The sequence below is a fragment of the Falco rusticolus genome, chromosome W (assembly GCF_015220075.1).
Source record: "Falco rusticolus isolate bFalRus1 chromosome W, bFalRus1.pri, whole genome shotgun sequence".
In the NCBI taxonomy this organism is placed as follows: Eukaryota; Metazoa; Chordata; class Aves; order Falconiformes; family Falconidae; genus Falco; species Falco rusticolus.
The window spans coordinates 2,860,197-2,882,511 of NC_051209.1; the positions used below are offsets into that span (position 1 = coordinate 2,860,197).

Below are 22,315 nucleotides of genomic sequence, written 5' to 3' on the forward strand. Positions count from 1 at the left end.
AGGACTTCCTAAGCTATGGAACAAAGATAGTACAAACTACTTTCAGTTAGTTTGAGCAAAGGTGGTAGATTTTGTCTCAGAAATATGCTTGTTGTATGTACTGAGATCGTCTGTACTCACATCCCACCCACTGTGGGAAATGGCAGCTTCCAGCTGGAAAGAGAGAACAGCTTGGGACAACATCTTTTTAAACACCACTCCAGATAGATCTGTGAAAGTATGTCTGATTATGCCCTAAACTTTAGTAGTGAAGACAGCTCCAGATTTTGGGTGCATAGTATTTCCTTGGGAAAAGAGTTCTGTTCATAAAATTGTTCGAAATAAACTGTCAACAGCACCAAATTGTAGTCAAGATAATTTTTTTTTCTTTTTTAATGCTGTTAGGCTAATCCAGTTATTGGGAAAGAATGTATACAATGGTATTTAGTGAAATCTGAAATAAGATCAGGAATAATAGCATCAACTCAACATAGGAACTCTATTTGGCATACTATTAACAGTGTCAGAAATGGATAAAGGTTTGACTGCCTTAGTTCCTTTGTGGAATAATAATTGGCTTTACATTTGTGATGGCTTTTGGCACAGTTTAGATTGTTGTGGGCTATATGATGTTTTACACCAGGGGTCCTCAAACTACGACCCGCGGGCTGGATACGGCCCCCCAGGGTCCTCAATCCGCCCCCCGGTATTTACAGAACCCCCCACCCCCCCTGCCAGGGGTTGGGGGAGAAACCAAGCAGCCACAGATGACTGCCTGCCACTTCATCCACGCTGGCCCCCTGGTTAAAAAGTTTGAGGACCCCTGTTTTACACATTAGAAGTGATTGCCTGAGGTGAGGCAAATTAAATACATTTAAAATAACTTGATATAGAATGTAACTTACTTGATATCAACATTGTACAGAAAAATCACCTTGCAGAAGTAATAAAAATGGTAGTTTGATGTGTAAACCATCTTATCTGTTGTCTTCTTACAATACCTTGCATTTCCCTGAATTTCCACCATTTCTGCCATATTGTATGTTATGGGATCTATATTACAGCACTGTGGGGAGGTTAAACTAAACTTCCATTTATTATTTAAACGATTAAGCCATTTTAATTATTATTAGCAATAACAAAGGCTGAATCCTGAATATTCTTTCTGTTAATGCTGTCGCTGAAAAATCTAATAATATGACCAAATACTGTCAATCAGGATGAAAGATGTTTTTTACAGCCCCTTCTCTACCAGATATGTGCTGGAACTAAACCCACTCAGTCTCAACCAAAGCACCAGCTAGGACAGGAAGTCTCAGTCTTCAAAACAATTAGGATTTTATAAACATAAATCTGGCTTGTCATCAGGGTATAAAGATTGTATTTGTAATAAGCTTTTGGACCTTAGTTGAAATAAACTGTATGAGATAGACAACTGTGGATTATAATGCTCATAAACTGAACTTCCCAAATAAAATAAATGCAGGCTCTAGGAGGCAACTTTCCTATCTTTTTCTAAGCTTATATGAAATACCTGTTTTGATCCTGGTGTTCCAAGCTCACTTTAATGTTCTAGCATTCTGTTACTTGGTGGGTCTTCCCCAATTAAAATAGGATTCTATATTTTTAGGTGAAAAACACACTGTCTGGAATACACATTAGAGATCCATGAGAAACATGGCTTGATACAATAGAGACTTTATTCTTTGTTTTCAGGTTAAGTATGCTGAAATAAGTTAATGCAAATATTTTCACAATTTTATTAAAGCAAAACTTGCAGTAGTAGGCTTTGGTGGTCATACATTAACAGCAATGAAGTCCAGATACCAAAGTCGTCTTGCTCCTAACAACCCTATTTTAGCCAGCTAAATTTAGAATGGAAAAGTATTCTTGATATTTAAATTAACATATTATATTCTAAAGTTGTTGGAAGCATTAACAGCTATTTAATCCAGTTGACAAATAACAATCTCTTGCAGTCTGAGAAACACTCAATGTTTTTTACGTTTTTTATGCCTAATACTGCTACATAAATATTAACTGTCTTATTTAAAAGAGAGAAGTTGAAAGATTTTTTCTTTCAAAATCAATAGTATTACAATCTAAAATATTTAATTATATAAACCCCAAAAAAATTCAAATGTCAACTGCTTGTAACAGAAAAACAAATTTATTTCAGAAGACAATACACAATTTTGTTTTGAGAAACACAAGAAAACTAGCCTGAGTTCATGTCTGAAATATTCAGAAAAATCCTACTGTCTTTAGTATGTTCCAGTCATTATTTTTAAACAATACATTAAAAGTTAATATATTTTTTATAATTATAAAAGTTTCCTAGTTATTGTACAATACACAATACAAATTGCCCACAAACTATTATTTAGCTCCTTCCAATTTTGAGAGGACATGAGATACTAAAAGATTTAGCATTTCTCACAAAAAAAGAAAATATCACATCAGGAAATACATATTTACAAAATCAAATACTTTATACAAAAAACCTATCAAATTATTCTGTAAAGATGTTTTCCTTAAATAATTAAAAGTGTGTTCAACTAATTCAAAAACTGCAAAATAACATTACATTGTCACATGTACAGTCTATAAAAAAGTTGCTTTCTTAATTTACATAATGTATGCAGTAAATAGGAAAACAAAAGTTCAATTTCTCCTAGTGTTATTACATTTCCGTGCCTGTGGAACTGAATAATGTAATCTGCCACTTACTAAGTGAAATTTAAATCATGGCACTTTAAAAAAATACAGTAGAAAATAAATGGAACCAAGTAAGTTTCCTAGAAGGTAAGAAAGCCCTGAGTGATGACAGAATTATTGATTGGCAAGCTCTAGAATTAACTTAATTACAGTTTACCACCTGAGGTAAAATTTCCTAAGTGTTTGAAAGGCACTCAAAGTTTATTCAATAGCCTCATTGGTTATTACTGTAAATGCAAATTTCTAGGGAAGATGAGAAACTTGCTTTGGTACAAAATTATATTTTTCTGACATTTTAAATTGCTTTATTGGGTTACTTTAATATGATATTTAATGTTTAAATACAAAACAATCACTTTAACAATATATTTGGGAACCCTTTAGTATTCTTTGTGTAAAAAAAACACCCACAAACCAAAAGAAAAAAACCCTCTTGTTGATATCAGCAAGTCAAAAGATACCAGATTAGGTCCCTGGTAAACACCAGTCAAGGTGAGGTTGTCCCTCCACAGTCTTAATTCTTTAAAAATATTTATTATTTTAGAGTAAAGTTCACCCAGTGCTGAAAATTTTTGCAAGACATTTGCACTGCAATCAAGGAAGCACTTAAGAACATAAGAACATTTTCCAAATTTAGATTTAAGTGAGGGTCATTTTGATGCTCATAGTCTTGTTATGGACTTTCTTCTCTACAATGAATTCCAGCCTTAATGATCAATTTACAAGAACAATTTTTACCAAATGTTTAATTACTCAGGGCTTCCAATCCCAACATTTTAATTGCTGGGTTTCTTTTTGAAAAGAAAAAAAAATCAGAATAAACCAAGAGTTTAAATGACCAAACTAAGGCATATTTTCCTCAAAAGAAACCTAGGCAGTCACTTTGTAAGTGGCTTTTACTATTTCTTAAGTAAAATGGGTAAATTAAACTCAGGTCTGCTGGAATATAAAATCACTAGCAGCAATGTTCAAGGCATGCAAACTGGGAAGCATTTACAATAAATTATGAATAAAATATTGTTAAATTCAAACCCTTTGAGTATTGCATTTTAATTATGCACAAACTGCATAAATTGGCTAAAATTTACAACTTACCTGCACTATACTATTGATGTAATTTCACTAAACAAAGTAATGAGACCTTTTTTTCACTCAGCTAGAGTTGGATAAATACATCTGCACCTAGTGTTGCTGATTGCTCCTGCAAGAAACCAGTAAAAAAGCTCAGTAAGGTGGTATTCCTATCTATAATTTTCAACAACTCTCTACTCACTTCTGAACTTGTTCCCTTGTTCTGGTACTACTTGTAAGAACAAAGGACTTTTTCAACACAGCAGAAAGCAGGTGTGATTTTTTTTTTCTTTCTAAATTCTGACATTCAATAAGTCACCCAAGCTGCATCCCTGTAGAGGAAGCTGAATCTAATACCTTTCCATTTGTTCATATCACAGTGACTGAATGTTAAAAGTAATATGAATACAACAATGTCCTTTTTGTCTATTTATCAGATAGACTGCAGAAAATTTGATTGCAAACATACCAAGGGTAATGTAAAATTCATTCTCTTGTTAACTAAGCAGTTTTGGTTTTATTTTTAAAGATTTTCATTTACAGTATTAGAGCATTTTAATATTACTCTAAAGAGATTTTCAAAATAGTAATATTTTTTTTCTAAACCTTCATCTTGTAAGGGCATCTTAAAGTAAACAACTTATGTCTGTAGCATCAAATATTTGATTTCTCCAGATATTTATGCAATTATGAAAACAAAATAGCAAAAGTAGTGTATTGCACCAGACAGTACATGTTGAGGGCAGTGTATAATTTAGCCAAAATCTATTGAGCCTTCTGTAACAAAATAATTTCTCTAGCAAGCAAGCATTTAATTTAGAAATTAAAAAAAAATGTTCTAAAAGACAATCAGTTACTTAAATGTACAGAATATTTTCAGTGGTCTAATTAAATTACTTAAAAAGTGTATCCTTACAATGCTCAAAGGGTTAAATACAAGGCATTACATTAAATTCATTTTCTAAGGCTAAAACTAAGCATTTTTTATTTATGCTTCTATTCCTGTTTTTTTGGGTTTTTTCTTTTTATCACCGAAGTAGCAAAGATACTAGAATACCATTCATTGACCTGTTTTTAAACCACAGACATGGTAGTTTTCCTGTTCTACGGAGACAGGGATACAATTTTCAGAAATGTATACTGATCTCTCAAATGAATGGTTTAAACTCAGAAATCACTGTCACATGAAGTACCAAAAATACTTACATTATTTAAAAAGTTAATTTTTCACCAGTTTTTTTCATTACTATAAAAGTTTATTTTATTTTTGTAAAACCAGTCTATAAATTAAGTTAGATTGCAATGTAGCTCTAACTAATATAAATGTTTTTCTAAACAATGCTGATATCATTTGGTGAGTACCACAAATATATCAGGTCAGGTCTTCCCCCATGGAAAATATTTTGAACAGAAGCAGTGTATCAGACATTTAAAAATGCTTCAGTTTAAAATATTGTATAGACCTATACATTCCTCAGTGACAGTACACCAGCACATTATTTTACACATTTGTGAATTAAAGGCAGAAATGCTGTACATCATCGTTCTGTAAGTAAACAATTAAAAGAATATTCTCCAAAATTTTTAATGGAACATTAAAAAAAAAAAGGTGCACAAAGCATGCTACAGTACAATAATAAAACACAGAAATAGATAACTGAAAAGAGGTTTTTTTTAAACTGATTTACAATGAGAAATATGAAAATTTACCAAAAATTTTTCATAAATATAAATCTTGTGAAAATTAGTGCCCATGTTTTGAAAAACTAATTCAACAATACCCGTTCTGCCACAGTGTTCACTAAGTTATTTGTGCTAATAGGGTGTCTCTAAAATAATTTTGAATTTCACATCAACATTGGGTAAATTCCACAAATCATATAAGCCCGTATCTTATAATGTCTAGCCAGTAGATGCTTGCTACAGCTCTTTAGAGCTCTAAAAGAGTTAAGCAGGCTTCAGAGTGGCAATTCAGCCACATGCTACACAATACATAATTTGGACTGAGGTATCCATATTTCTGTTCTTAAATCATTAACAATACCCATCTATTAACAAATATCAAGTGTGTAAATTCATTCATATGTGTACATTTGACCAAAATTGCAGTAAATTTAAAAGCAAAGCACAAAAATTTCAAACCTGTAAGTATACACAGCTTACAGCAACTTAATTCTTTTAAATATTTCAGTGGGGAAAATATTACTTAAAAATCTAAGAGAATAATCAGTTGATAAGCATAGAAATACAAGCTCCATTCAGTTATCTAAATCAAGGATAGTTCCAATTTGTTTTGATAACTGCTATTAGAATCCATGATATACGTTCTATCTTTGTATGCATATATTTTGTTTTCTTTTTGCACTACATGAACAGTGATCAACTATTCAAAATATCAGTCAAGAGATATTCAGGTCCCACCTCTTAGCAATCTATATTTGTATGTTACAACCATAATTTTCTCACAGCAACAACAAATCCAACATTCTACCAATAAAGGACAATGATAAGAAAACATTTAAGGTTTGTCAACACAAAATTGGAAACAAGGCAATACAAACCATCAGTACAGCATAGAACACCCTATGTTAAAAATGAAAAATGCAGAATATTTAATTTTATTTTACTTGTTAAAATCTTAGAATGCAAAATAACAGGGATTAAATATTTATCATAGGGTAGATTTTAGGATATTTGGTGAAGGGTGCTGATTTCTGAGGGAAAATGCAGTGATATTTGGGAGAACAAAACCTATGAGGATTCAGTGCACAGGTGAATTCAGAGATAAATTAACATAAACCATATTTGCACTTTTTGCCAAGACAAAAAAAAATCTACTGACATCAGTAAGAATTGTGCCTACATAGAATGGAGCAGGATGGGTTGGCCTCCAAATTCTGCTAAGCAATTTACAAATAATTTTGTTAGGACATTTTAGTTGATCTTTAACCGTTCTTGGAGCATATGAAAGCTCTAGCAGCAAATTTCTTTGCTAAAAATACATTGTTCATTTCATGTGCTGTCCACCCATTTGGTATATATGAATTAATAAAATAAAATTTAAAAAATCAATCCACAGCCACACTAGATAAAATAAGAGACTCCCTAAATTTTTTATACAGTCCTTTCTATAAAATTGATTTTTTATTCTCTCCTTCAGATTTTTGCTTTTATTTATTAATTTTCAATATTTTAGCTTAGCAAATCCATGTGTCTGCTTTAAAAATAATGAAAATGCTTAAAATAATCAGAAAAAATCAGATGTTTAATGTCAATTAATATAGACTGTATAAACTATCACTATAAGATGCAATAATTAAAACATAGCATCAGCCTTACACCCTACCACATATAGAAATTGAAAATGTACTGCATTATGTACCTGCTCATTTATTTAGTCTGAATTTTAAAAATTAAAATCTGACAAGGGTTTAAAAATATATAACCACGCTTATGACTAGGGTCCATTTACTTTGTTAACAACATTTGGAGTTGGTTTTAATACACAAAATTAAAAGCTAGGTTTGCTTTTCAAGTTTCCAAGCAAATTTTATTTGTAATAAAGTGAAACTCAGCTAGAAACAAGAAAAAAATAGTTTTATTATCAATTTTAAGTGGGATATTAAAATTACTTAATAATAAACCCCCCTTTTATTTCTTTGAAGACAATGTAACCTGCCCTTAATACTTAGGAAATTTGAAAGTGACAGGCACACCTTGTTGAATAAATTTTTAGAGTTAATAATAATAACAAAAAATACTAAATCTTAGCTTCAGTTCTGTTTAAGGCACCATGTAATAGCCGAGGTACAATGATCCCTGATGTACATTCTTAAATGGCAATGGTCCATCTAGCCAACTATTCAAATTCAATGCAATTGGGAATAAGTACAAGTGAGGTGCACCAGTTACACTACCTTATTAATTTTTTGTAAAAATTTAAATTCACTTTAATAATCAGGAAATATATTTTGAAAAGAAAATGATGCAGGTTGCTATATTTCTTACATTCTATAAATTATCATTTACGAAAGCAGCAGATTGAACTAGTAGTAGGAAAAGATCTGGAATAGAAGAAAGTCATCCAAAAGGAATGTTTTCCTGTATGTCCAGTTCAGCATAAGTAGCATGTACACATAAAAAAAAAAATCAAGTCACTTCTTTTCTGGTTCAGTTTCTATCAACTACAGTACCACTCAACAACCAAAAGCATCTGTGCAGTGGTCTCAAATATAGAATCAGTAGTCTCCAAAACTAGAGGAACTGGCGTACATATAAAATCTGGAGCTGTTGATTTTAAAGGAAGCTTGTATTGTTTACATGGTGATCAGATAATTAGGTATTCCTACAGTGTACACATTACCACATTATTATAATTCTGTCACTCATTCCGCATTTGTAAATGCAGTGAAAACACTTCTTCCTTACAGAAAGAAAACAGTAGATCTTCCCAACCCTCCAACATGATAAAAATATCCCCTGAATGTTCACAATTTCATCAGTGTCTTCTAGTTATGTTCAATGAAAAGCACCTTTTATAATAAATTTGATGCGTCTGCTGTCAAATGAGTATGCTTCCAGTATAAGTCAAAGAAAGTATTTATTTTAATATTTCACAGAAGTGCATCTAATTGAAAACCTTTGTATATGAAACCATTATGACAAATAATTAACATTAAAATATTTTAAACTGAAAAAATAAGTAATTTTAATTTTAAGAGGACAAAAGCATTAACAGGAAAAGCTTGGCAAAAATCTTCATTGACACTTGAAACTACAAAACCTCATAATATCAAATAACCAATGTAAAATGATTTTGCTTACAATTTTTAAAAAAATATCCGGCAAAATGCATACACCCATTTCATTTCACAACTCCAATTAAAGGTAACATTCAGCACAGCTAAAATTTGATAAGTCAACTTTCAGACCTATTCTCCACCCTCTCCCTCCATTAAGTCCAGCATCAACAGAGCTAATGGAGTTGGGGGGTGCTTCAATATTAGACTGCAGTATATGTATTTCCAGTAGCACTGCACTGTCTAACAGTGTGAGTGTTTGTAACAATGTGCTCATTATGAAGTGGGTTCAGGAGGCTCTGCTCTACTCCACTCTCAAGCATTGGCTGCTGCATGCAGCCCACCTGAAATGCCTGGTTTAATTCTGTTTTCTCCCTCTTGGCTTGTGGCTCTCCGTTTCCATCCAGCTCTTCTTCTATTTCGCTTTCAACTTCGCTGCCCTCATCTGCACAAAAAAACAACCAAGAAAAATATAGCACAAAGGGAAAAAATCTAAATACAAGGGCCTTTATTTTGCAAATAACTTGAAATATGAAAACACAGGAAAGTATAGCAATCTTATAAAGTAGAAAATGAAAGCTCAACATTTTATTGGGAAAAGTCAATAAATACTACAGATAAATAGGGTAATTAACTCTTTCTAATGTTATTTCATTTTACTGATAAAGAAACTCAACTGAAGAGAGGTTGACTTGCTCCAAGTCATACAACCAGTGTAAGAATGGAGAACAAAATAAGACTTCAACCTACAAAGAGGACATAAACTCATTTCTTACTATTTCCTTCAGTAACAATTAGCAAGTTATTTGGTAAGTGCTTGGACCCAATTTCGCCATCTTCACTTATCAAACCCATCATTCAGTACAAATATAGATATATGTACATGCTCATCACCTCTTCCTTTTTCCAACTGTCCATCCCTTTCAACTCTCTCACCAGGATATACAGCTAAATTCTGGGTGAAATTTTGAAAAAATCTTGTGCAAATAATAAACATTTTAAAAAAGATTTTCCTATTAAGAACCTAGAGTATTCTAGTCATTATTATATAATATATATCAGGTGTAGCATATTGGACCCATATAATAGTAATATAAACATAAATTATGATACAGCTTTAGATTCTGCTTTACTATATTAAAAAAAATAAGAGCTTGTTTTGCTCCAAGAGACAAATTAGTTCTATATAAAATTATACATTTGAGAGATTTCACTGCTTACCTTTATCCATATTTCCAGGGGATGGAGCATTTAAATCACCAAACTGCAAAATAAACAATTAAAAGTGTGGACACAGTCTATGATGAAGCCAGTACTATGCTCCAATGGCTTGTGGCTAGTATGAAAGTGCATGCATGTGACTGCAGTCACATCCATAGTATACTAGTTCATTTTTCATTCCATCATATTAGTGTTCATATTAAGGAAATTAACATTAAAATAAAAATCCTCAGCAATTAAAACAATGGAATATAAACTTAAGCATATGTTTTTGCTTTTTATAGGGTGACTTACATCAAGGCCTTTGTTGCTTTGAGTGAGATATTTCTGATGTAGAATGCTGGAAAATATGACTGGTGTCCATTTTTAAACTGCAATATTTTAAACAAAAGCTCTTTTAAAAGTTCCCCTGAGAAGATGTGTCACTAAAGTCAGCTATAGTGTATCAAAACTATATATAAGGTAAATAAATGGCACTGCTGAAAATAGGGTTTATGTTTATTACAGCATATTCTGCTAAGTAGTTTACTTATACAAAAAACAAAGTGAAAAGTTGCTCACAAGTAAAAAATGCAACCTTCCTTCCTCCCTCCCTTTCCTTATCTATCTACCCTTCTCTTAAATGAGAAGCAACAGATCATAATTTGATGAGTGAATCTCAAATGAAAGTACAATATTTAGATAAATATATGTCTAACTATACCTGATTCAGTCCTTTTCAGAAATACAGAAAGATAAAACTTCAGTGAACACTAAACCAGCATAAGCAGCAGCAGCCCTATCCTTCCAGGTTCCCTCACACATACTCCCTCCTCACCTCCCCATATCCATCCTTTCACCTTAAGTGTTCACATGGCCATGCAAAGAACTACATGACAGAACTGATCCAAGAAAAAAACCCACAATTGTAGTGGGATTATTTTGCACAGGATGAATTCTCTGATCCAGTTAATCACAGAACTGCCTGAGTACTTGTGCCAGCTAAGGAGATGGGAAAAGAGACAAGAGTGTTTTTCTCAGCTGCAAAGCTAGTTTATACTGGCTTGAAGTGTTTGTCAAACTAGCCTTAGTCTTTCCCATTTTATTTCAACCACAGTCAATAAATGCAGAGAAACACAAGAAGACATGCATTTAATGAATAGTAACATCTTCCCTGTTCCTCTCTCACCTCTAAAAGCTTTAGATTACATATTTTCTCTCTAAGATCATATCCATCTTCAGTTTACCAAAACATTATAGGAATTTCCACAGTACTTGTTTTTGTGTGTACACAGTTTTGGTGTACACCAAAAACATTACATTTAACATATAACATGTCTGTCAAGAAAACAAGAACGTAGCAATACTACGCTTTTGCAGTACTGTGCTATAAATGTAATAGCAGAGTTTAATGAAATATCTAATCAGAAACAGTAATATTTTTTTCTAAAACATGTCATATCAATCAAACTACAAATTAAACCAAGACTCCCCATCTCTATGAAAAAGTACATATTTTCATAATATTTAATGATATGATTTAATATATCCTGAGGGAAGAATATATCAAGTCATGTAAGGTGACTTACAAATTATCAGTAAGATAAAACATGATATAATGATCATCAAGTATTAAAACATTAAGCTTCAGTCTGGTGAACCATCTATCATACATCCACATCTATCAATTTTTTAGCACTTTAAATGTACAATTCCTTGATGATAACTCCTAAGATAATGTGAATTCTTAAACAACTCACGCAAAATTAATGGTTAGGTGAACTACTGAAAAACAAAGATCTGAGGTAAACTTCAGTTTGCAAATACCATGGACACATATAAGGCAGAGTGGTTCTGAATTGAGACTTTCGCTGTTTATTTTAAACAACATACATTGAAATATAGGCATGAAAATATGCCATGTCCCAATCCTGCAAGTACTTCTGTGCTACTTTCATTTCATGCATGTTGTTGTCAGTTGGCTCTTGTTAACAGTCACTCATCCAGCCATTGTCTTACTTCCCCATCCCCTGTCCAGAGGGACGGGAAGAAAATAGGAAGAACTTGAGTGAGAAAGCTCATGGACGAAGTTAAAGACAGGGAGATCACTTACCAATTACTGTCACTGGCAAAACAGACTTGAATTGGGGAATTTAACTTAATTTATTGCCATTACTGATTCAAGTAATGTGAAGCAAAAGCAAAAAACAACAAAATGTTTAAACACTTAAGGAAAACATCTTTCTTCCCCCTTTCCCAGGCTCAACTTTGCTCCAAGAACCTCTCTTCCCCCTGTGTTATTGTCCCAAGTTACATTCAATCCCTTCAGTGAGGCAATGGGTGGTGCAGGGGGGCTTGTGGTCAGTACATAGCGTTTTTTTCTCTCACACTCCTTCCTTCTCACATTTTTCCTTTGGTCCAGTGTGGGTTCTCCACAAGCTGCAGTTCCTTTGTGAATATCCCTCTGCTCTGGAGGTTCTCCACAGGCTGCAGGGAATATCTATTCCACCATGGAGCATCTCCTACTGGTCTGACCTTGGTGTTCCCTCTGCTGTTTCTCACTCTCTTTTATTCCTTCCTCTTGTGCCTGTCTCGTGTTTTCTGCCCTTTCTTAAATATGTTTTCACAGAGGCACCCAAAACTTTGCTGATTGGCTCAGCTTTGGCCTGTGGTGGTTTTGTTGCCAAGCCAGCTAGAACTGGCTCTATCCAGCACAGGGAAGTCCCTTACCTCTTCTCACAGAGGCCACCTCTGCAGCCCCCACCCTGCATGCCCCCTTCCCCAAAGCCTTGCCACTTACAACCGATACACATAAACAGTACCACTGAAACAAAACTAACTTCTGCATGTGAGCCATGTGAGCCACCCTTCTGAAGTCAATGGGACTACTCATTTGTGTAAATATTTGTATTGGAATTTTAAGTATGTGTAAATAAGTGTAAACAGATCCCTGAAAGCATTTTCTATTATTCTGTTCCTTTATTATTTTCATATAAACTATTTAGTTTTCAAGAATTCAAAAAAGTAGGGTTCTACCTAGTAGATTGATTTACTTTTTTTTCTTTTTTTTTTGAGCAAGCTCATTTGCAGAGGATCAGTGTTAGAAGTCACTGTGTTTTAAGTACTCTGAAAATCAATCCGTCAAGGAAACATGAATTAAGGTATATAACCCAAATTTGAAGATGTCAATGTATTTGCAAATCAATCTGCAACAGTTATATTACAAAATATCCAATAACTCCATGTAAACATTAAAAAAAAATTGTAGATGGATATCCAAATTGATCACTAAATTCACCAATCCATTGTCTTGCATATTATCTTACCTCTCCCATAACTGCGATAGGTGTCTCTCCTGTTGCCTGAGCAACACGATGTTCTACTAAGTAAAACATGTACTCATCATAAAGCAAGCGGATCAGATGAAAAGAGCCAAAGCTAGCAGCACTGCGTAAGGTTAAATCTCGAATCACCATTGAGCTATTTAAATATGGGGAAAAAATTATGAAATAAATATTACAATTCTTCAATAATTTATTCATATGGAATATGCACATCAAGAATAATATATTTTAAAGTAATGCTATCCACAAACAGCTCATTTGTGGTGTCTTCAGAAAGAAATGTCTGGGAAAGACAACTATTTGCCTCTCCCCTTTTCCTGAAAGCATGGTTGGAGACCACATTACACAACTAGAAGCTAAATTTTCAAAAAGACAGGAAGGGCTTAATTTCGGTATATGCACAATTACCAATATGTGAGCACATGTAAAAACTGACCTTAGTGGAAGTTCTTTGTTAAAATTTTAAACAATAAAATTGTATTAAGATTATTTATTTTTAAACAAAGTAGTCCTTCAAAATATTGTCTGTTGTGCTCACATTCCTAGTTCAAAGTTTTAATTGGTATGATTTTTAAACTTGTAGAATTTAAATAAGTTTGTGTATACCTTATAATAGAAAAATGAAGATTGTGGATGAAAACTTCCTTATGATACCCTCAGAAAGTAGATGCTACAATGTACCATTTTGAAAAAAAAACCCAACTAGCTTTACTATGATAACTGATACAGTAGAAGATGACATGGAATATTTGTCTTGATGTTCTTTTTACACATTAAAAAATATTTTGTTTTCCCTACATAATGAAAATAGAAGCCATGGTATTTTAATAAATAGTATTAAGAACATTGGCTTTAAAATTGTATAGCAATTCAATCAAAAATGTTTCATAGCATGTTTCCAAATCAGGATAAAATTCTAACCTCATTACACTTGAACAAGACCTTTAAAATAATATACAAGGATCATTTAATCCACTGCTGAGTTACACTAGTCCTGTGTTTAATGTTAACAACACAAATTTTATTTGGGGGGGAGGATCTTCATTTCTTGGGAACTATTGTCTGATATTAATTTTGCCAACATTATTACAGCAAACAGTTCAGAAAAAAATAAAATAGCTAAAATAATTTAGAAGACTATTAAGAACTACCTGTAGAAAGACCATTTTAAAAGAAATTGCCGTGCTGCTTTAGGAAAGCTAGGTCTTCCTTCATATGGTTTCAACGCTTGCATCATTACATTATCAAGCCACGCAGCCCACTGCTCCAGAGTGCTCTGCTGCTGAAGAGTCATCTTGAAATCTGTTTCTAGTCTTTGAACCATATTGTCATCACACTGACACACCCAGGAAGCCTGTTCCTGTTACAACACATGGCAAACATGAAAGCAGAACACAAAGTGTAAATTATTCTTAAAGACTGAATAATTACATGCAAAGGATGAAATACACTTATTAGGCAAACTAATGAGTATTTTTATTTTCATGTGTCTCAATTTTTTTGGAAGAATATGAGAGTAAGGAACCCAAAGTATAAAAATGGGCATCAAATAAAGCACATACAAAAATATAATGGAAAAAGCACAAATACATTGCAGTGTTCCATATTAATTTTAAAGAAATAATTTTTTACTTCAATTTCAGGGATTTTCAGGCTTGAGACTATGAGAACAAGGAGTGGAAAGGGCAGTCAAATGGAAGTTGAGAGAGTAAGAAATAAAGAGGAACCAAGAAACCAAAGTGCCATGATTCCTATTGCTTTGAAGGAGTTAAGACCAAATACAATTTCTGTTACATTTTTTAATCACCTCACTTAAAAAGAGCTTTGTTTTATAGGCAAAAAAGGATTGTCGTTTTTATCTATAGTTTGTCATATATAACACGTTGCTTAATGAGTAATATAAATAGCACACAATTGGACAAACACAGTCCATGTAAAATAATGAGCAATTCACAGTATTATCATGGAATGTAATGATATTACATTTTCAAGTTTAAATAAGACCAATAGGATGCTTCTGTATAATGGAACTTAGAGAAAACCAATACTGATTTAATATAAGCCATATTCTTAAACTCTGGCTATCACATCTGAAGTTAACATCTCAACATTCATAGACCTTATATCTTACCACAAAACAATACTTAATATACCATATATTTGGTCACATATTGAATCTTAGGTAGTTTACACACCATTATACAATATAACTATATCTGTGTTAAATTATATTTATTCAAAGGTCTTTGCAACAAGCAAAAAGAATTTAACTGTTGCTAGTGAACTTCTGAAGTTCTATTAAAATAAAGTGTGTCAAAATGTTTGTTCATGAAAGAAGACAAATGTATGACTACCAGTAATATGGGCCATGTCAGTTAGTTGACCAACAAGAGAAAAAAAAATGTTGTTTCTTCTAAGGAGAAGAAAGAGGTAAAAGGGAAACCTTTTTTTAAACCTAATCAAAAATAATAAATTCTTGTTTTACAGATAACTGTAAATTAGTTCTAACCAGATGCTTAGGAAAGGTTGGAAATGTAAACAAAAACAATTAAAGAAAGTATACTAATGATATTGTCTTTGATATAAAAATAAATGCAACAACAATCTGCACTAGAAATAGTGCTGTATGATCAATATTTTTTTATGGAAGATCAGAAGCTATGCTACTATCCAAGATCTCATTTTCAGGTATTGTTCATGCTGTTCATTCTAAGAACACATGTACTTTATGCTTTCATCTGCATTAAATAAGAATTGGCAGAATATATGGTCTGTAAGATAAGAAGCTCTCAGAGAAAATGGAAATAGATAATGGCTCTGAGGTTTTATTTTCCTTACAGCCAAAATCTAAGCTAGAAAGTTTCAACTGAATCACTGCATATATAAAAATCAGAATGTTCCCACTTATTTTTCTTGATGGAATAACAAGAACTAACAATAAAAATAAAAATTTGGGGGGGAAATAACATTTTTTTTTAAATCTGTTTTTTAAAGCCACAGGTACCTGTACATTGGCAAAATCGACACGGTTGAGATCACTGAGCATCTGGTTGATCTGAGAAGTGTTCTGAAGCACAGCCCGAGCTGCCTGAGCCAGGTGGTTAAGAGATGTGTATCTTCTTAAAGTCTGGGCAAAGGCACTTACAGCGGCAACCTATGAAGAAATCCATTTATCTTAAAACATTGTATTAACAACAGGACTTCTGTTTCATCTATTACAATTTTAATATTGCAGTATTAATTTATGAGCCCTCAAATATTGAAATTCACATATAATGCAATAAATCCAGTTTTTCTTATTACTATTTTTGGCAAAATAAAGTTATTTCCAATCCCATGTTTCATGTTTGAAGATCAACATAAATATGACATTTAGCATAAAAGTTAAAAAGCTGCTACTTTTACAACTTAAATAAGATGCAGTGTACAACTGCATAAAGTAAAGAAAATGTAGCAAATTTTGTTTACCTTGGTTTGTATCGTTTTCTGTGGAATACTGTTCATGGCACTGGAAAGCCAACCTTCAAGGCTTTTTGCAAAATTGCGAATGGCTTGGGTCAAGGCACCTAAACATTAACGAATAAAAATAAAAAGAAGATGGCAAGGTGCGTCTCTTGAAACCTTTTGCATCCTCATTTAACCTTTTCCCACACACTCTCCTGTTGCCTGATTTTCTCCACATAGCGTATTACAGACATGCAGCACAAAATTACATTTTGTGTTATTTAGTAATTGTGAGAACAGGGATGTCCCGTGACTGAGAGTATTGTTTAGAAACCATTAGATGCACTAAAGCACTAGTCATTCTTTTTATAAGGTAAACTATCCTATATTTCTGGTGTTCTTGTTTACAGGTACAGCAAGTACAGACTGTGCAACAGGTACAGCATGTCTACCCAGCCCAAGTTCAGTATGTGGAGGGAAGTGACACAGTCTACACAAATGGAACAATGTAAGTTGGTTATTGATCAAAATTAGAATGATTACTAAAATAAGAAGTTAAATGCACATTCTTTTAAAGACATCATATGGACTACTGTATTTTAAGTAGCAAAGAAAAATGTTTAAACAAAAACTTTATTTTTTGTCTTATTAAATCATTATTTGGGCAAAGCCAAGTTGAATTCACACCACTTGAATTAATCTAAAATGAATTCAGGTAATTGTTACAGTTGAACATAGTGTGAAGCATTTTGTTGTTTGGGGAAAAAACTTAAGTTTATGGACAAGTTTTAAGTTATGCTGATAGGAAGGATTATCTAAATTTGTTATAATATGATCATCTGTGTAATAAAGAAGTCTTTGTGTGGGCCTCCTGTTCTTCTGGTTGAAATTCTACTGGCAATTGCTGAGGCAGCTGCAGTCATTACTTACAGAAAACAATTATGTAACTTCTTTACTGTTTAGTGTAATGGATACATATTTAATTTCTTTCCAAAGGAAGGAAGGGAGAGGAATGAGAATATGTCTTTTTGCTTGTCTCTTAGAATATTCTGTTTCACGTGCTTTGTTTACCTTGGTTTGTATCATTCTCTGTGGAATACTGTTCATGGCACTGGAAAGCCAACCTTCAAGGCTTTTTGCAAAATTTGCTGATTTTCTTTGCTCTTATCTAATCAATCTTCTGTCTTAAATGGGTCTGTTAAGATGTGCTTATTATTAACAATGACCAATGTGCCAATGTGTCCTTGTTTAAGATACTGTAAAAACTGAAAGTCGCTCATAACATTGTTAAACTGTAATCAGAGACTGAAAATTTCTATGTAGGATGCCTTATCAGGCTAACTTGTTTTTGAAAAATGTCGGCCAAAGACACTGAACTGTTGAGACAGAAGAAAATATATTTCTTCATCCACCCTTGTGTAAGCTTTTCTTTTAAACGCTCTAGTACTTCTACTCTTTCAATTATGGACATGAAACCAAGCAGTGATGTTGGGAGCGTGTGGTTTATTGCCGCTCATGAAATTTTGCCTGAGTTTATAGCTCAAATATATTAAGCAGAGGATTATGTTTGTTTTACCCTATTTATATGTTAAATGCTCCAAAGACCAATGGATGTGCTCCAAGTGGTCCTAAATGGGGCATCTCTTTGCAGCTGTTGCTTCTGCTATTAATTATGTCAACTCTGGGTTCTAGTGCCTAATCTATGAACAAAAAGTCTATTCTATTCCATATACAGGGCTAGGATATAAGGTTGAAGGAAGCTATCCTATTAAAGCATTGAAAGGAGCAAGTACTAAACCTGCGGTGGGAATGGAAAATGTTCTATGACTATTAACATGGATATTCTTTCATTCTCCTTTTATAGCCATGTGCTAGCCTGATTCCAACAGAACCCTCAAGCCCTCCCAGAATTCATTTACACGTGAAAACAGCAACTAGGGCCAGTCAGTGAGGAGGAAAGGAAAACATGAGTTGGCTGGTTAACTATGATCCAGTAAGCAGGAAAGGGTTCTGGTCTTAGATAAAGAGCTCATGAAAGTGACTGGAAAGGCAAGAGCCAAGTACCAGTGGGTGGAAAGAAGAAAGTATGGTGGCAGACATACAAATCTAACAAAGAGCCAAAATGCGTGGTTGCCTGGGAAAAAGAACTTTAAAAACCAAACCAAAATAAAAACACTGACCAGAAAAGTTGCCTCCGTACAGGAGATGATGCCTATATGATTTTCCTGATATAACTGCTAATGATTTCATTTATAGATAGTACCTTAAAAGGAGATGGAAGGAGGAGCTGGCTGACACAACATAACTTGTAGTGCTATTTCATCCATCTGTAAACTGTATTTTAGTATAGTTGATAATTTATCATAGAAAAATTTAGGTTGTAAGGTAACTCCGGAGGTGATCTAGTCTAACCCTCTGCTCAAAGCAGGTCTAATTAGATCAGGTTGCTCAAGGACTTGTCCCATCAAGTCGTGTACACCTCCAAGGATAGAGGTTCCACACCCTTTCTGTTCCTGTATTTGACCACCCTCATGGAAAAAAAGTGTTTTCCTAATACCTAACCAGAACTTCCCATATTACAACTTGCATTCATTTCTTCCTGTCCTATTGTTGTGCACCTCTGAGAAGCGTCTGGCTCTGTCTTCTCTGTATCCTCCCATCAGGTAGTTGTAGAGAGCAAAAAGGTATCCCCTGAACCTTATCTTCTCCAAGCCGAACAGGCCTAGTTCTCTCAGCCTCTCCTCATATGTTATGTTCTCCAGCCCCCTGAACATCTTTGTGGTCCTCTGCTGGACTTGTTCCAGTCTGTCCACATCTCTCTTGTACCAGGGAGCCCAAAACTGGACACAGGACTCCAGATACAGTCTCACCTGTGCTAAACAGAGGGTAAGGATCACTTCCCTCAGCCTGCTGGCTACACTCTTGGTAACACAGCCCAGGATGCATTTGTCCACTTTTCTGCAAGGACCAGTGGATGGAAAGAAGAAAGCACAGTGACAGACACACAAATCTAACAGTCAAAATGCTGCTGGCTTATATTCAGCTTGCTTTCCACCAGGATCCTCAGGTTCTTCTCTGCAAAGTTGCTCTGTAGAGAGTCAGCCCCCCCCCCCAGTCTATATTGCTGCATGGGATTATTCCTTCCCAGATGCAAGATATGGCATTTGTCCATGTTAAACTTCATGAGGATCCCATCAGTCCGTTTCTCTGGCCTTTCCAGGTCCCTCTGACCTCCAGCATATAGAGCACACACACACCCCCTCCCATTTGGTGTCATCTGCAAACTTGCTGAGAATGCATTCTGTCCCATCATCCAAGTCACTAATGAAGACCTTAAACAGCATTGGTCCCAGTACTGATCCCTGAGAGACCCCGCTAGTTACTGGCCCACAGCTGGACTTTGCACCACAGATGACAACTCCTTGAGCCCAGCAGTCTAGGCAATTTTTCCACCCACCTTATTGTTCACTTATTCAGCCCCTATCTCAAAAGTTTGGTGATACAGAGATTATGGGAGACTGTGTGAAAGGCCTTTCTTCAGTCAAGGTATACAACATCCACTGCCTCTCCTTGTCCACAGTGCCAGTCACCTTGTCATAGAAAGCAATGAGTTTAGTCAGGCATGATTTGCCCTTAGTAAATCCCTGTTGGCTGCTCCCAATCACCTTCTTGTCCTTCATGTATTTACAAATAGCTTTCAGGAGGATTTGTTCCATAACCTTTCTGGGGACTGAGGTGAGGCTGACTGGCCTGTAGGTCCCGGTATCCTCCTAGTTGTCCTTGAAGAAGCGTGTGATATGACTTTTTCCCAGTCATCGTGAACTTCCCCCAGTTGCTGCGACCTTTTGAGGATGATAGAGAGTTGCCTTGCAATGACATCAGTCAGCTCCTTCAGCACCCTTGGATGCATCCCACCTGGTCCCATGGGCTTGTGTGCATCTAGAAGGCTTAAGTGCTCCTTAACTGCATCTTCCTAGCTACAGGAGACCGATTTCCAGCAAGCTCTAGCAGTTTTAACAGGTTCTGTCAGGTGTTCTTGATTAAAGAGGGCATTGAGCTTTTGTTCCAGCTGACTCCTGATTAGGTACAGTCAAGCACCCTTTCAGCAAATACTAGGAGTGGCCTATATAAGCGCCAGCCTAGAGCACAATGAACAGTCAGCAGTTTGTTACAGGAAATGGTCTCCAGCAGCTGTTAGGGCAACTGTCCCTGGAGCGTCAGAGGCCTTGGTCTAGGTGAAGCTCCAGAAAGAGGATACAGTTCTGTAGGTCTCGGGCTGTAGGATGTGCCTGGGGTTTTGCTGATGCTGGGGCAGTAGAAGATAGTCTTATAGCCTGCAGGTGGTGTGTGCTTGTTAAGGATCTGTGTTGCCATGTAAAGGAGTTACGGGAGGAGGTCAGCAGACTGTATAGCATCAGAGATGATAAGAAAGAGATTGACCAGTTCTCCTCTGAAATCCTGTAGCTTCAAGAGCCCGAACCCCCAACTGTACTGAAGGGGCAGGAGAGTTTGTGCTTATTGGGTTGGGAAGTGGAGACTCCCGTGATGGTGGAGGGTGGAAGCTTGTGACCTCTGGCATCGGGAGGAAGGCTCCCCCTCCACCTGAAGATTTGCAACTACAAAATAGAATTAGTGCCCTCATAGCAGATGAGGAGCTGGGAGGTCTGTCAAACAAAACATCGATGCTGGGTGAACCTGAGTCATGAAGTAGTGAGTAACTTACTACTGAGGGGCATGGAGACTCCCACGTGCTGAACTGACCAATTGTTTAGGGAGGTGGGCTTGGATGTGGGACATGGTTGAAATCCTGCTAAGGCTTCTCTGGCCCTCAGGTTATTCATCTCTGCTGCTCTTCCATGTAGGCACCAATGATACTGCCAAGGGGAAACCTACCTGGAAAGTGTCAAGTGTGGCTATATGACTGGGGGAAATGGACAAGGACAGGGGGGGCTCGTTAATGTTCTTCTTGATCTTACTGGTGAGGGGAAAGAGCTTGAGGATGAGTGGATGGATCCTGCAGGTCAACAATTGGGGGTGTGACTGGTGCTGGCAGCAAGGTTTTCAGTTTTTACAGAATCACAGAATGGTTGAGGTTGGAAGGGACTTCTGGAGGTCATCTTGTCCAACCCCCTGCTCAAGCAGAGCCACCTAGAGCCAGTTTCCCAGGAATATGTCCAGATGGCTTTTGAATATCTCTATGGAGGGAGACTCCACAATCTCTCTGGGCAACCTGCTCCAGTGCTCAGTTACCCTCATAGTAAAAGAGCCTTATGGCCAGATGGAACCTCCTGTATTTCTTTTTGTGCCCATTGCCTCTTGTCCTGTCACTAGGTACCAATGAAAAGAGCCTGACTCCATCTTCTAGGCACCTTCCCTTCAGGTATTTATATACATTGAGAAGATTCCCACCCCAAGCTTTCTCTTCCTTAGGCTAAAGAGTCCTAGCTCTCTCAGCCTTTCTTCATAGGAGACATGCTCCATTCCCTTAATCATCTTCATGTCCCATCATTGGACTCTTTTCAGTATGTCGATGTCTCTCTTGTACCGGGGAGCCCAGAAGTGGACACAGGACTCCAGGTACACAGTACTCAACTGGTGCTGAATAAAGGGGAAGGATCACCTACCTGGACCTACTGGTAATAATTTGCCTAATGCATCCCAGGATACCGTTAGCCCTCTTTGTGGCAAGGGCACATTGCTGTCTCATGTTCAACCTGGTGTCCACCAGGACCCCCAGGTCCTTTTCTGCAAAGCTGCTTT

At 35.4% G+C, this 22,315-nt stretch overlaps 1 protein-coding gene across 3 annotated transcripts in view; it reads right to left on the bottom strand.

The window, feature by feature from the left end:
* Positions 1-8,349: 8,349 nt before the first annotated feature.
* LOC119140829 (transcription factor RFX3-like) overlaps positions 8,350-22,315 on the bottom strand; it is a 173,406-nt gene continuing 159,440 nt past the window's right edge. Inside the window, exons 12-17 of one of the 3 annotated variants that reach the window (XM_037372463.1) lie at positions 16,580-16,677; positions 16,116-16,265; positions 14,263-14,471; positions 13,094-13,247; positions 9,789-9,831; positions 8,350-9,012 (exon numbers count right to left, since the gene is read on the bottom strand). In XM_037372463.1, the coding sequence (XP_037228360.1) occupies positions 8,771-9,012; positions 9,789-9,831; positions 13,094-13,247; positions 14,263-14,471; positions 16,116-16,265; positions 16,580-16,677 (896 nt within the window). In that variant the 3' untranslated portion in view covers positions 8,350-8,770. Of the gene's footprint in view, positions 9,013-9,788; positions 9,832-10,082; positions 13,248-14,262; positions 14,472-16,115; positions 16,266-16,579; positions 16,678-22,315 lie in introns of all 3 variants that reach the window. The other 2 variants (XR_005101740.1, XM_037372464.1) reach the window with 2 other exon arrangements.